The sequence below is a fragment of the Chenopodium quinoa genome, unplaced genomic scaffold (genome assembly GCF_001683475.1).
Source record: "Chenopodium quinoa cultivar QQ74 unplaced genomic scaffold, ASM168347v1, whole genome shotgun sequence".
Classification (NCBI taxonomy): Eukaryota; Viridiplantae; Streptophyta; class Magnoliopsida; order Caryophyllales; family Amaranthaceae; genus Chenopodium; species Chenopodium quinoa.
In genome coordinates, this window is record NW_018745403.1 from 1170965 (window position 1) to 1186940 (window position 15976).

At 38.7% G+C, this 15976-nt stretch overlaps 1 protein-coding gene across 4 annotated transcripts; it reads right to left on the reverse strand.

Moving 5' to 3' along the window:
• Positions 1–1023: 1023 nt before the first annotated feature.
• LOC110713017 lies at positions 1024–10904 on the reverse strand. Of its 4 annotated transcripts, none has more exons than XM_021891482.1 (9): positions 6149–10898; positions 6000–6066; positions 3806–4401; positions 3372–3633; positions 2986–3204; positions 2817–2918; positions 2628–2726; positions 2467–2516; positions 1024–1112 (listed from the first exon to the last, which is right to left on the reverse strand). In XM_021891482.1, exons 4-9 carry the CDS (start codon positions 3387–3389, stop codon positions 1067–1069), a joined length of 534 nt encoding a protein of 177 aa, XP_021747174.1. In that variant the 5' UTR covers positions 3390–3633; positions 3806–4401; positions 6000–6066; positions 6149–10898; the 3' UTR covers positions 1024–1066. The 4 variants fall into 4 exon arrangements, with proteins under 4 accessions (XP_021747174.1, XP_021747172.1, XP_021747173.1 ...); XM_021891480.1 differs by having other exon boundaries at positions 1024–1164; positions 6149–10896; XM_021891481.1 differs by lacking the exon at positions 6000–6066 and having other exon boundaries at positions 1024–1164; positions 10553–10896.
• Between the last annotated feature and the right edge of the window lie 5072 nt (positions 10905–15976).

Below are 15976 nucleotides of genomic sequence, written 5' to 3' on the forward strand. Positions count from 1 at the left end.
TCTACCCTATTCACCGGAGTCTAATGGTGTAGCGAAGCGTAAAAATAGGACTCTAATTGATTTGACTAATGTTATGTTAGTAAATTCCGAGGCTCCGAAAAATCTTTGGGGAGAGGCCATATTAACCGGAAATTATATATGTGTTAAATAGAATACCTCGTTGTAGACACTTAAAAATCACTACTAAAAAAAGGGTTTTTAACGAAAAACAAATTTGTCGTTATAAGCCCAAAAAGCGGTCGTTAAATTATTAACGACAAAAAAAAAATTCATCGTCAAGTTGATGTAACAGGTTCCCTCGTTATTGGTTATAACGACGATGTTCGTCGTTAGTTACTAACGACAATGTTCATATTTGTCGTTACTTAAAAACGACAAAAAAATTTCTCACCGTTATTTATTAACAACGATGCACCTTGTTGTCGTAATTAAATATCATTAAACGACAAACTTTTATTCAATAAAGACCACATTATCCCTCGTTAAATCATATGAAAACCATCTAATTATTCAAAATTTTGTGAAACAACAACGGTAAATGTTTATCGTTATAAATGGATATATAGTACAAGAGCTGCATGCCCTAGCCTGTAACAATTATTTGAATCTGTATTTTTATGATGAAATAATTAGTTAGTATATACATATTATCTGCAATCATGAACAATTTTTATATCAAGTAAAAATATTGTCATACAAAATTAGTATGATCCATACTACACAATTAATAAATAAAAACTCCATGTCAAAATTCTAAAGTAAACCTTAATGCTAAAAGTATTTATTAATTCTTAAACAAACTAAACAATGATTGAAATTTAAATCTATGGGCCTAACCATTAAAGCTCTCCACGCACAATCAGGTACTCGGAGTTTGTGTTGGAACCATTGTTCGAAGACGAAGCATTGAATTGTTTTATCAATGTATCTTTCAACATCTTCATTTCAGCTTCAACCAAACCCATGCGACTCTTAAGTTCGGTGTTTTCTTCTAGAATAGTCTCCACATGATTTGTAAGATCATTTTTTTTTTTGGGCTGCAGTCAACTCAATTTGAAGCTCTTCTCTACTTGGTTGTGGTCCAATCATATCTTTTAAAGTTATTCCTCCACCTAAACCAACAACACGATCTCAAGACTTGGATTTAAAAACCTTTTGTGCAACCTAAGTTTCAAAGAAAGAAATTAAAGTATGTTACCGAACACAAAATTAATTGTAGAGAAATTAAAATGCATGGAAAATAAAGTGTCTGCTCAATAGACATATAAATCATTTAATATATTCATATGGAAAATCTACATGATAAAAAATTATCATTTCCTTCAATTTTAAAAGTCAGACAAATTCCTCTGACATCTGCTTATCTTACTAATCTGATATTTAGGTTTGATAAGCATTAGGCAAAATTACATCCACTATAGAAGTTTAGAACAATAATCTAGGATTCAAACAAAAAGTTTATCACAAAAGGGATTGGTGTGAGAGAAATAGTCAGTACCTAGCTCTAGATGGAGTTTGTGCTCTATAAGATTTAGTTTGAGACTCGTGCCAGTCCTAAGATAAGAATATAGCTAGACACAGTTAAACGAGGGTGTAATTTGCAATACTTTCATAAATGACATACAAGTCCTAATATCTGGTTTCCTCAGGTAAGAAGTGTAGATGTTAAAGAAGCTCTGCGCCTGCAGAAGGAGAATAGTTTTGTGAAGCTCGATGTACGACCAGAGGCATAGTATAAAGAGGTTAGTCTGCTAACTTGGTCGCAACTAAACTTAATGCAGTATGAATTCTGAAACTCAAGAAACACAGAAACTTAAATTTTACCCCACAGTTGGATAAAAAGAGACTTGCTGATGATTCAAAGATTCACTAAAACAACATGACTCATGTCTAATTCCCACTTACATCATAGGATATCCATACTCATTCACCACTCCAAAACTAATAAAACAAATAAAGAAACTCAAATAAATCAAATATGAGACATTATTTCCGATGCTACCTAATTTTCTGGTATGAGATTTGGTACGGGTTTGCAATACGCTATCTAATTGTCAAGAGAGCCAAAAATTGCCAATTAGCTAGTATAATATGCCTTTTTCAGTTTGCAATTCAGGGGGGTGTATGTCATGGACCCAAGTAACCCAGCCCTTCATTCGGGTCAACCGCCTCATTCAGGTCAGCCACCACTTCAGGTTTATGCTAAAAGAAAGAACAAACTCAAGGGGGCAGAAGTACAAGCAGCTAAACAGCAAAATCAGAATAGCAGAACAGCAAAATCAGAACAGCAGGACAGAAAAATCAGAACAGCAGATCAGCAAAATCAAAATAGCAGATTAACAAAATCAGAACAGCAAAATCAAAACAACAGAACAGAAAAATCAGCAAGCACTACGGGGAGAGGGAAAATAGCCTGAAGTAGTCCACAATGTTTAACAACTCACATCAAAAGAGAGTTATAGTTACCTGGACATAAAAAGTGATGGATCTTTTTCCATTGTTTCTTGAATTTCAGCCTACAGCATATATAAGCATGACCAAATTAATATTACAGAAGAAGAAACATAAAAAATAAATAAATAAAAGGTAAAGAAAAAAAAGTTAACCAAAGTAAATAAAGTACATACATGTTTCTGGATTGTCTCCGCGTTAGGAAGGCTATTGCCAATTTTGCGAGTGGTATAAAACACATCAACCAAAGTAGGTTTATTCCCTTTACTTCCTCCCTATCATGACATGTCACATTATTGTTATCCCAAGAATATCTGATATTTTGAAATCAAATTAAAAAATAAGCTACCAAACTAATTATATACCAAATCGTCCCAAATGATTTGCCTAATAGGCTTGCTCCCAGTACGTGGCATTAACGCTTTAGGATATTTACTTCGGTCAACAGAGTTTCTTTCACTTCTTTTCTGAAAAAAAATTATCTCAAAAAAATTCAATACATATATCCATACTATCTGCGCAAGTAAAAAATACCTTGAAGTCATCCTTTGAAAAAATTTCCTTTATGAGCCAGCTCCACTCTTGCTTATCAAGTCCCTTAGGTGGATTACCTTTAGCAGCAGCTTCTAAAGATAGTCTTTTCTTTGTAACATTGTACCTTAATAGATCTCCTCTCCAATTTGTCCACAACTCTTTCATATGCCCAAGAACATGCTCCTTATAAATTTCCATGTTTTCATTTGTGAAAACATCCTAAGAAAAGATAATGTTATGAAGTGTTCATAATATATAAATAATGTATATAACATCCAGCAACCCGTAAAAACTGATTTTAAACAATCCTCACTCGGACTGAATTAATAAAACAGAACTTGGCAAACAAAAGTCAAAGCATCAAAATTATTGTTCTTAATCCTTACCGTGACTGCTGTCCACATGTGATCTTTTTCTCTGTCCCCAATATCATCCCATTTGTGCACTCTTAGAGGACAAATGTTAGTATCTCGGACTATGATCCCCAAATGTCTTGAAAATACTTTGTGACTCTCCCCTACGGCTCGATTGTTGAAGAACTCGATATGTAGCTTCTCATTGGGTTTTAGTCTAGCAATTTCTTTACATTTGTTTCCTCCTCTTTTTTTTCATCCCTTGCTTTCTTCTTACTAGTAGATTGGTCACCACCTTCAAAAGAAAGAATTTATTGCTAAAAGTATCAAAAAATAAATGACAAAGAGAAAATACAAACAACCTATATTTATATCAAAATAAAAGCAAACTTATTGTGGTTCATTAACTGACATGGGCAGAATTAAACAAATTTAATCAAAGCAATTATAAATAGTTTAAGCATTACCACTGGCATCTCCTTGAACTGTTGTATGTGCCTCCATTTCATTGTCATTTTCATCATCTTGAAAGTTTGACTCATTATTATGGCCATCAGAATTTGCATAGCCTTCTTGATAATGCATATCTTCATCTTCGGGTGAAGAATAATGTAGCTCATTATCATCATTGATATTCTCATTACATGACTCAGAAGATGAATTATGATCGTCTACATTCATATCATTGTTATTTTGAATATGGGGCTTAGGTAATGGATTAAAGGAAGCTCTTACATTTCTTTCTACATTATTAGGAGAAATAGTGGGAGCATAATTAATAACATTACCAAAAGAGCGTTTATTTGATGTTATATGACCTTTATTAACACAAAGAGAATCAGCACTAGAACTAGAATGGATTATAGGACGTTTACTTCTCTATAAAAGATCACTACTAGCCCCAATGCCATCAACATTAGGTCTAGCATTACTTTTGAATGCATACAGACCTGCTAATCCCTTTCCACGTCCTTTTGCGAGCATAAGAGGTGGTACATACTCTCTTTTAGATCTTAGATTAGATGGTCTATGAGTATGTCCAGTAAGATCAACCATAATGTTCCTGTCAACATCATTAAAAAAAAATTATATTAAGAAAAGCAACGCATATATTACAAGGTCTAACTTATAATAAGAAGTAGAAAAAAAAAAAAAAAAAAAAAGACAGATTTGAATAAAATTTAGAATGTATCCAGCTTGAATAGCTTTTCTTCTAATTGCACACACACAGATAGACAAACTGAAAAGAGGGATCTGTTTTACCTGATACTAATTGCTAATAAAAAAAATTCAGACAAATCCAAGTATAATTAATTAAAAACAATGCTTTTCAATCTTATAGAGGTCCATAACTTGTATTTTGTATAGCCATAATCATAGTAATTAAAAAATAAAAAAAAAATATAAAAAAGCAGCCCGTAACCTGCAAGTTTTAAATGCGTATACAGATATCTTACAATCAACACAAAGTAAATCAATGATGTGTAAAATCAGATAAACATGATAGATCAATGCAGGTTGTCTTATATAATTAATCATAAAAATAAAAAAAAACTGTAACCTCCAAATTTTGAATGCATATACAGATAAATTACACTCAAAACTAAGTCACTAATAAGTGCAAATGCTTAATTGAAACTATGCAGCTGATCTGCATATGCTAATGTCAGCTGATCATATGTGGCGAAGAAAAATATATATTCCTTTCATCTCCCCAATGTTCAGATAATTGAGGTCATTTTTCATAAAATTTAGAATGTAAACATGCAGAACAGAATTCACAGTATGATCCTGATCTGTTTTATTTTATTAGTATGCCCTCAAAATAGTGAAATACCACAAAAAATTCCTATTAATAAAATTAAATAGCTTAAAAGAAAGCTAATTAACAGATTATTCTTCTCTTCTCCTCTTCATAGGTACTTCCTCTCCAATATCTTTTGACGTGTCAATCACAAAATTTGGATCTACACCTAGCCGACTTCTACAAATTTCAGCACTTGCAGTTGTAGACGTGGTTGCAACATAAGTAGGCTTAAAAAATTCACCCTGCTGATATGCATCACCTTCCTCAAAATCAGTCACCTCCTCATTTGATAAACTCCGAGGTTGAGTCTTTAACACGACATACCAGCCTTTGATAGCATTGTCAATGGCATAAAAAGCTTGTGTTGCTTGGCTAGCTAAGATAAATGGTTCATTAGTTTTTAATTGCTTATTGCAATTAACACTAACAATTCCATATTCATCTTCTCTTATTCCTCTAACCTTATCAAATACATCCCACCATTTACAACAAAATAAAACAACTCGATTTCCTCCAAGATATTGCATCTCAATTATATCAGTTACTACTTCATAATAATCTATGTTATCATCTCCTTCTCCCGTGTTTCCAATCACAACCACTCCACTATTTTGTATTCTCAAAGCGTTTTCACGATTTTGTATGTGAAATCTATACCCATTCACAATATAACCACTAAAAGAGGTTACATATTGGGTTGGGCCACGTGACAGTGAAAGGAGATTTTCCATTTCTTTGCTCTTATTAGTCTCATATAACCGAGCAACCTACTAGAGAAGAAAAAAGAAGAAAAAAAAATTAATGTACTTCAAGTTTTAATTATCTTAAAATCTGATGAAAATTTAATGGCTTACTTCTTCTTTAGTCTCACTCCATTCCTCCTCAGATAATCCATTGGTTGCATTAGCCTGACAAAATTTTCTGAAAAAAAAAAAAAAAGTTATTAAAAAAAAATTACAGCAAAGAAAAAAAGGAAGAAACTTACTAAGGCTAAGAGTCTTACTCAAGGAACGGTTGAACCTCATCACAATTCTTCAAAATATAATTATGAGCTTGATCTAACTCACACTTTGGAACATCAATGATATTGGGAGCACCTAAGCCTCGACCAAGATGACTAAATATAGGAAAGGCCTCATCACCACTATATGCATTTTCATAATTTCGCTCAAGACGATTAAATCTAGTTTCAACATTCTGCATGTACCTTGAGCAAAGAGTCATGCACTCATCTGCTAAATAGCCCTCTACAATCGAAGCCTCTGGATGAGCCCTATTCCTTATATAAGACTTAAGCTTGTACATATATTGTTCAATACGGTACATCCATCTGAACTGAACAGGACCCCCAGCTATGGCTTCACTAGCTAGATGAATAGGCAAATGCATCATCACATCAAATAAAGGAGGAAATACTTTCTCGAATTTGCAGAGAGTAATAGGAATTTGAGACTCTAGTTGCTTCAACTCTTCCACATTGATTACTTTAGCACATAATATATAAAATACCTTGATAACTCAATTAGTGCTTCACGTACAAGTGGAGTTAGTAGGCCACGCATTGCTAAAGGAAGATGTTCGAGTATGACATGGTAATCATGACTCTTTAAACCTGAAATTTTGGCCTCCTTAGAGTTAACACAATATGATAAATTAGATGAAAAACCATCGGGAACCTTTAAATCTTTCAAAAATTTGCAGAATTTTTGCTTTTTGACAGAGGAAAAAGTAAATGGGGCTGGTGGCATCTTCCATTTGTCCCCTTCTTTGGTTGGATGCAATGATGGCCTCAACCCTATAGCCTGTAAGTCATGACGAGATTTTATGGTGTCTTGTGTCTTCCCTTTAATATTCATCATTGTACCAAGAATGCTTTCACATATGTTTTTCTCAATATGCATCACATCCAAATTATGTCGTAATAGATGTGTGCTCCAATATGGAAGCTTAAAGAAAATGCTTTTCTTATTCCAATTGTCTCCCCTAAGCTCATGAGATATCTTTGTCTTCACTCGTGGATCATTAGACAGTATGATATTTTCGAGATCCTCTAGCTGATGAAGAATTTCGTCGATTGAACAAGGCTTTGGAGGTAAACCATGCTCAACTGTTCCATCAAATGAAGCCTTATCCTTTCGCCATCTATGATTATTTGGCAAATACACTCGATGGCCACAAAGCATTCTTTGCCCCCATGAGATAGCCTCTACGACCAGGTATCTTTAAGACAGCAAGGACATGCTAGATAACCCTTAGTACTCCATCCAGATAACATTGCATACGCTAGAAAATCATTAATAGTCCACATCAAAGCTGCACGCAGTTGAAAATGATGTTGAGTTGCTGCATCAAAATTATTTACCCCAATGGCCCATAAGTCATTCAATTCCTCGATTAAGGGTTGCAGGTATACGTCAAATGCGTTACCCGGACCTTTAGGACCAGGAATAAGCATTGACAGAATCATATTTGACTGCTTCATACAAAGCTCGGGGGGTAAGTTATAGGGAATAAGAACCACTGGACAAATACTATAGTTGGTTTTTGAATTTGCAAAGGGTTGAAAACCATCACTAGCAAGCCCTAACCTAACATTTCGAGGACCTGATGCAAAATCAGGAAACTCTTTGTCAAATGATTCCCAAGCCGATCCATCTACAGGATGTCTCATCATACCATCTTTCTTCTTTTTACCATGATGTCAAGTCATCAAAGAAGCAATTTTAGAGCACATGAATAGTCTTTGAAGCCTTGGTTTTAGAGGAAAGTATCGCAGTGTTTTCTGAGGTATTCTCTTACCATTTCTTACATTTGTCCTCCCCGTTATGTTTGTTAATTTTCCATCTTGAAGCACTACACACATTGCATCCATCCAACTTCTCATTATCCTTCCAATAAACATGCATTCATTGACACAAGCATCAATTCTCTCATAAGAAAGCCCCAAATATTTCATGATCTTCTTTGACTCATAGTAAGATTCAGGCAAATTCGATCCTTTGGGAAAAAGCTAAGGAAATCTAATAGCATGGTAAACAATTCATTACTCCAGCGATCAAGAGTCTTGATATGAAGGAGTTTTAAGAGTGCTGACATTCTATAACTCTTGCAACCTTCATAAACTGGATCTTGTGAATCTTTCAGTAAACTATAGAATTTCTTAGTGTCGGCATTTGGCTCCTCAACATTATTAACATCAATGGGTGAACTCCCATCATGGTACTCTAGATGAAGATCCCGCAAGATTCTAAGCATTTCATCATGGTCTTCATGATCTCTCCCATCAGCCTCATCATCAGAATCGAGTTGAGTCTCATCTAACTCCTCTCCATGATGATACCAAAAGGTATACCTCTTAACAACTCCAAAAACTAGTAGATGTTTTCTGACTTTTTCACGATTACCTGACTCCCTATTCATACATTGACAACAAGGACAACGTATTGTCGAAGTTTTTAACTTTTGCAATGCATAGTCTAAAAAATTATCTACTCCCTCCACATACAATGGGCCATTAACATAATCTTCAATGGTCATCGAATCCTTACTAGGAGTCATTTTCTATAAGCAATAAAAAAAAATAAAAAAAATAAAAAAAAAAAACATAAAATAAGATAAACACAATAATCTCAAATATAGATGGAACTAAGTAGAAACAAAACTATCTTTAAAAAAAAATAAAAGTAGAAACAAAACTAAGTGTCTGATTGTGTTTACATACTTGATTATGTTTCATCGTAGTAATTATAGCTTAGTAAATTATAGGTCTAGTAAATGAAACCTTAGTTTACATATCATTTTTTTTATTTTACAATCTTTGTAATAAAGATAAAACTTTCGTCCATATAAATAGAACCATTATTCAATCACTTAATTTTATCTCAAAAATATGTCTATTTACCTACTTTAAGAGTTTGAGACATCATTATTGATTTCCTAGAAATTACAAAAAGACCTGCAACTTTGCAACTACTCTGAAGCTAATCAAACTCAAAATATAAAACAATATCACTAAAAGAGAAATTAGAGTCAAGAGTAGTTAAGTGAGTGTTTAATTTGATACATGGAGGGGAGGAGGAGGGGGGTAGCTGCTCAGATCTTGGTGAAATGAGAGGAGTGTGGAGTATGCAGGTCAACCCTAGAATTAAAACCTTTTTCTGGAGGGCGTGTCGCGAAGCGTTACCCACAAATAAGGGACTGAACAAAAGTGTTTCTAGCATTTCGCCTAACTGCAGAATTTGTGAGGAGACTGATGAGAGTGTTTGCCATGCTATTTTCTGCTGTCTGCATGCCTTGGATGTCTGGGAAGCAAGTGGTTTTAGATGGGCTGTGGAAGGTAACTGGAGGTCTTTTGTAGGCTGGGTGCTGCAGTCTTTTAAGGGGTTAAGTGCGCAGGAGAAAAGGTGGGTAATGGTGATTTGTTGGGGTCATATGTGGTGCCAGAAACTGGGGTTTGTTTGAGAATGAATGGAAGAGCGCTAGTGAGTTATTGGAGTATGTAGGAAAGCTCATGATTGAAATGGATGGTGAGATTCGCACCCAGCTGAGACCACTATGAGAGGCAAAGATTGCTGGAGTACACCGCCCACAGGTATTATCAAAATTAATGTTGATGTGGGAGGGTTGGAGGGGATAGGATGTGGGATTAGGGTGGATGCTAGGACTACTGATGGGGAAGCTATGTGGTGTGCCAGTGAGAAGATTGGGGGGCAGTGGAAGACAAGGTGTTATAAAAGTTTTAATACCTTCCGATTCTACAGTACTCAAGTTATATACCCATGTCCTTTTTCAATAACTTCTCATACAAAATTCATTAAAACACACAAATTAACAAAGCTGTCCTTTTACAATACATATCAGAAATTCAAATTAACAAATCTTGTGAATTTTTTTTTTAACTAATACTATAAATATACAACCAAAACACCCAGAAATTCATTCGACAGCTTTGCACAATATTATAGAAAACATGAAAAAAATAAATCCATATACATACATTGAATCATCAGGAAGTTGGAAAGTGAACATGCAAACAATTAAAAAGTTCAGAAAAATAAATTCAAAGTACTTATTAACATAATTTATCAAACCAAAAAGCAAATAGCATAATTCAATTGAGAATAAAATGAAAAGGGAGAAACGAACATGATTATCAACAAAACATAAGAACCAACTTAATCAAATCAGTTTTTCAGATTTATCATAGCCATAATTGATTCAAACCCAATTTATACACATTATCTATAGAAAAACTCCTAATTATCAACAGATTAACAAGAATTGATTCAAACCCCAATTCTGAAATCACCCCAATTCAAACCCCGATTCTGAAATAAACCCCAATTCTGAAATAAACAAGAATTGATTCTGAAATAAACCCCAATTCAAAACAAAGACATAAACTTACCGAAAGTCTGAAATTAACCCTTTTTAGCTTCAAATTTGGAAAATTGATGAGCCGTTTCACCAACAATTACGAGCAAAGGTCTTGAATTTCTTGATTTTGAGTGAATTTGCTTGAGCGTTGATTTCCAGTGAATTTTGAGTGTGGAAAGTGTTTCGAACTAATTAGAAATCCAACAAAAGAAAAAAAAAAAAAAAGAAAAAGAGGTTGGAAATTAAAGGGTTTTGCGTGAAAAATTTTTGCAGTATAAAGATAGAAAAAGTTTCAATTTAGCGGTTTTCAGAATTTTATTACCGCATCACTCTTTAACGACAGACCACTTTTTTTTTCTTTTTTTCTTTTTTCAAATTATTAACGATGGACATATCATATAATCAATATCAAGTACAGCAATTACTTTGTCATTCACGAGAAACATTTTTGGTCATTGTTATAAAGTGGATAAATAGTGCTTACAACAATGAGATTTTGAGTTCATCGTTATTGAATTGTCGTTAATTATATAAATTCTAGTAGTGAATGTGTCCCCAAAATTAAACCCAATGATGAACAACCTTTCATGTTTAGGGTGAAAATACCCTAAGACACGTGGCCCAATAAAGGCTTGACACGTGTCAATCTTTCCACGGTCTGCAAAGGCCCAATCCCTTTACAGACACGTGTCCCTTATACCCTAATTGAGGTACAGTTCTCCCTTACTATAAATAGTAAGGGTAGACCTCATTTATGACATATATACATTAATTGCAACCACACAAAAAAAAACAAAGCCAAAACCTACTGAAACGCTCTCGAACCGAGAAGCTTTTATTGTTCTTATTCCACTTCGAAAAGATACTAACTTAATCTTCGGAGGCGGAACTCCCACCCCCATCCGGAGTCTCCGTTACTTGTGCAGGTACAGGCGTAAGAAGGAAGTCTGCTAGGTGCAGGTACAGGCGTAAGAAGGAAGTCTGCTAGGAAATTGTAACTCTCCCGAAGGACATAAAAGACCCCCAAACATCTGGCGCCGTCTGTGGGGAGAGTACTTTCTAGATGACATCTGAGCCTATACTACCTGGTAAAGGCAATCTGCCTACTGGGGAGGTTGAGGTCCATTCGGGCCAAGATACAGCCGATAACTATGACTTGGAAGCCTGCACTGCTGCGGATGGCTCTTTGAGGACCAAGAACACCCGTTCCAAAGATAAGAGAGAACGGGAAGGGAACCAGGCGGCTCCTAGCAAGCCAACTAGGGGGCCGCTTGGGTTAACCTCTACCGCTGGAGACTCCCCAGTCTCCAGAGATGAGCTCATGAATATGATGATGAGCTTCAAAGGAGAGATCAAAGGCCTTCTGGACTACATTGCCGGCCCCCGTAAGGGTCAGGCGGAAGAAAGGCGTCACGGTAAAAAGACAGCCAAAAGAGTAAAGGGTAGAGCATCTACCCCACATCCGAAGTCAAACATGCCAGCTAGGCTCTTTGATTTCTCAAAGATGCACACTCCTATAGATGGAGTCAGAAAGCCCGTCCGGCACATTCAGCCGGATGGAACCAAGAAAGTCTATTCTGATGCCCGGACGCTCATCCAAGATAAAAAGACTCAGCGATCCGAGTCGGCATCAACATCGACCTTTCGAGACAGCTTCAATGCCACCTCAGGAAGGCACTCGAGAACAAACAATGACAGCCGGACGAGCGAGGTTTCCGCTCGATCCGGCTCCCATATGATCCAACCGGCAGTGCATGGAACCCCGTATACGCCCTTTGGATCCCCCTATGCACAGACAGGTATTTTCGGGGGGCAGCATCAGCCGCCCGTTCAGCCTATGGACTGGCAGCTCCGGCTGCTCAACCTTGGGGAACAGCCAACGGCGTTCTCCAGAGAAATCACCGAGATGACCCAGCCGTCTAAAATTAAAAACGTGTTGGTAGGCGCCTACGACGGTACCACCAACCCGGAAGATCACCTTATGGCATACACCAACCTGATGTATTTGCAGGGTTTGGATGACGCCGCATGGTGCCGGTGCTTCCCGGCTACGTTGAAAGGGATTGCTCAACGTTGGTTTGGTAACCTCCCAGCCGGATGCATCAATAATTTCAGGACCTTGGCCTACTGGTTTACGTCCAACTTTTCTATGAACATCCCTGCCAAGAAAACAAGCCTTGATCTAGGGGCAATACAACAGGGAGACAAAGAGGGGCTCCGGTCATATGTCAGGCGGTTTAACCTGATGAGGATCCAAATCCATGGATTGTCTGATGACGTTGCCTATACTGATTTCTTCAAAGGCTTAAAAGATGGATCAACTTTTAAGTTTGACTTGGTTAGGAAGAGGGTCTCCACTCTTCACGAGGCACTCATGAAGGCGGAGGCCTACATTCAGGCAGTGGAATTGTGTGCTGTTAAACTTCCAACGGATTACAAAAGATCCGATAAAAAAGAGAATCGGCCTACCCAGTCGGCCAAAAAGGAAGACAAGAGAAAGGGGGTATGGGCGGCAGACTCATCCGGACAACCTTTCCAGAAAAGGAAGAGGTCGGATCCGTATGTGCCAAAGTACGAGTTCAACAAGGACTGTGCCTCCATTCTCAACGAAGTAAAGGACCGGTTGAATCTTGAAAAACCGTCTCCTATGAAGAGTCCTCTAAGCGCCCGGGATAAGAGCAAATATTGTCTTTTTCACGAGGAAATTGGCCACGACACTGAGGGTTGCTTTAGCCTCAGGCGGCTCTTCGACCGGCTCGCTGATGAGGGGGCTCTCAAATCTTATCTTTCCAAGTCAAGGGGTACACCTAAACAAGCAAGAGGACCACCCCCAAAGAAGACGGCTACTCAATCAGATACGGATGAGGAAACCATCCTGACCATAGCCGGTGGATTTGCGGGAGGTGGGCCTACCATTCGGGGCACAAAAGACAACATTCGGAAACTGGTCAACTCGGTGGATGAGGGCCAGTCGTCTGAATATTCATTTGCGGAAGTTAACATCTCCGAGAGAGATAGGGGTGAGGTCAGGCGGCCTCATGATGACCCCATAGTCATCGAGTGCAAAATCGCCAATCAAAGAGTTGGCCGGATCTTGATTGATACCGGGAGCTCATCCGACCTCATCAGCTACCGGTGCTTGGAGAAACTCAAGTATAAGCCCAGTAGCATGCTTCCGGCCTCATACCCTCTTGTAGGTTTTGGGGGAGGAGTAGTACATCCGGTGGGAATGATTGATCTACCCATCCGGTTCGGAGAGAAGGGTAAGGGCCGGCATATGGTTGTTAAGTTTCTTGTTGTAGAAGAGCTGACTGCCTACAATCTGATTATTGGCCGTCCAACCCTTAACCTCTCAAAGGCAGTCATCATCCCATCTCTAATGTTGATAAAGTTTGAAAGGGATGATGGCACAGTCGGTTCCTTGAGTGGGGACCAAAAGATGGCGAGAGAGTGTTACTTCTCGGACATCAAACCAACGCTTGACACAGGCGGTCAAGAGAAAGAAATTGTTGAACTTGACGACTGTGATCAAAGCTTACCGGCTACAAAGCCAGCCGGTAAAAAGAGGAAGGCGGACCAACTGGCGCCTGTGAAGGAGAAACAATAGCAATCACTGTCCGGGGAGAGGACAAACGTCCTTCGCCCTCAGCCGGCTGGAGAAATAATTAATGTTGTCCTTGAAGACAGCCGGCCAGACAGAACCGTCAAGGTTGGAACGGCTGCGTTTGAAAGTTTGGGATCAGATTTGCTCCTTTTGCTGAAGGAGTTCAAAGATGTGTTTGCCTTTGAAGTAGAAGAGATGCCGGGTGTAAGTCCGGATCTTGCTGTACATAGACTCGATGTGGATCCTAAGAAGAAGCCGGTCAGGCAAAAGAAACGGAACCATGGCGAGGAAAGGTCCCAGGCGGCAGCAACCGAGGTCAAGAAACTCTTGGATGCTGGATTCATCCGGCAATGTTACTACCCGGATTGGGTAGCCAATGTCGTCCTTGTGAAAAAGCCGAATGGAACCTGGCGGATGTGTGTAGATTACACGGACCTCAACAGGGCTTGTCCAAAGGATAGCTACCCGCTTCCAAAGATAGATCATTTGGTAGACTCTACAGCCGGCCATGCCCTGATGAGTTTCATGGACGCCTATTCCGGCTTCCATCAGATACCCTTGTGGAAGAAAGACCAAGAGAAGACGGCTTTCGTCACAGATCAAGGGCTATATTGCTACACGGTGATGCCGTTTGGGTTGAAGAATGCGCCTGCTACTTTCCAGCGAATGATGAACTCGGTCTTTTATGATCAGATTGGAAGGAACGTGGAGGTGTACATTGATGATATGATTGTCAAATCAAAGCTGCAGGCGAATCATCTAGCCGACCTCCGAGAAACTCTCACCACCCTCAGACGGCATAAAGTCATGTTAAATCCAAAAAAATGCGTCTTTGGAGTTGAGTCCGGGAAGTTTCTTGGATTTTTGATTGATCAGAGGGGCATAGAGGCCAATCCGGACAAAGTACAGGCGGTGATTGACATGCAGTCGCCACGTACCGTCAGGGAGGCTCAAAAGCTTACCGGTTGCCTGGCGGCATTGGGGAGATTCCTCAGCCGGTCAGGTGACAAGTGCCTGTATTTCTTCCAAGCAATCAAAAAGAGGTCAAGGTTTGAATGGGGTGAAGAGGCTGAGGCGGCATTTCAACGGCTGAAGCAACACCTGCATTCTTTGCCAAGATTGGTGAGTCCCCTACCCCAGGAGGCTCTCTACATGTACTTGGTCGTCTCGGATCACTCCTTGAGCGCCGTCCTCCTTAATGAGAGAGACGGTAATCAGCTCCCGGTATACTTTATAAGCCATGTACTCCGGAATGCTGAACTTCGTTATCCCATGATCGAAAAATTCGGTCTGGCTTTGTTCAAAGCAGTCAAGCGGCTGAAACCGTATTTTTTAGCACATCCGGTGACCGTTTACACTGATCAGCCGCTCAAAAGGCCTATGACCACTTTAGAGTCATCCGGAAGAATGATTAAATGGGCTGTGGAAATCCAAAGCTTAGAAATCACTTTCGAACCCAGGCGAGCAGTGAAGGGTCAGGCGTTTGCCGACTTCATCGTTGAAATGACAAGGCCAATACAGCCGGATAACACTGATGAAGTTTGGAGGGTTTATGTAGACGGGAGCTCTACGCTGAATGGTTGCGGAGCGGGTGTAATTATTCACTCTCCGGAGGGGGACAAATACGAGTATGCTCTATGATTCAAGTTTCAAGCTTCGAATAATGAAGCTGAATACGAGGCCCTGCTAGCTGGTATCCGCATGTGTAAGGCAGTCGGGGCAAGGAAAGTTGACGCCTGCTCAGATTCCCAACTCATCGTTAGCCAGTACAACGGTGACTACGAGGCCACCCATCCGGTGATGATTATGTATCTACAGGCGGTCAAAGAGGAGGCTGGGGCATTTGATGAA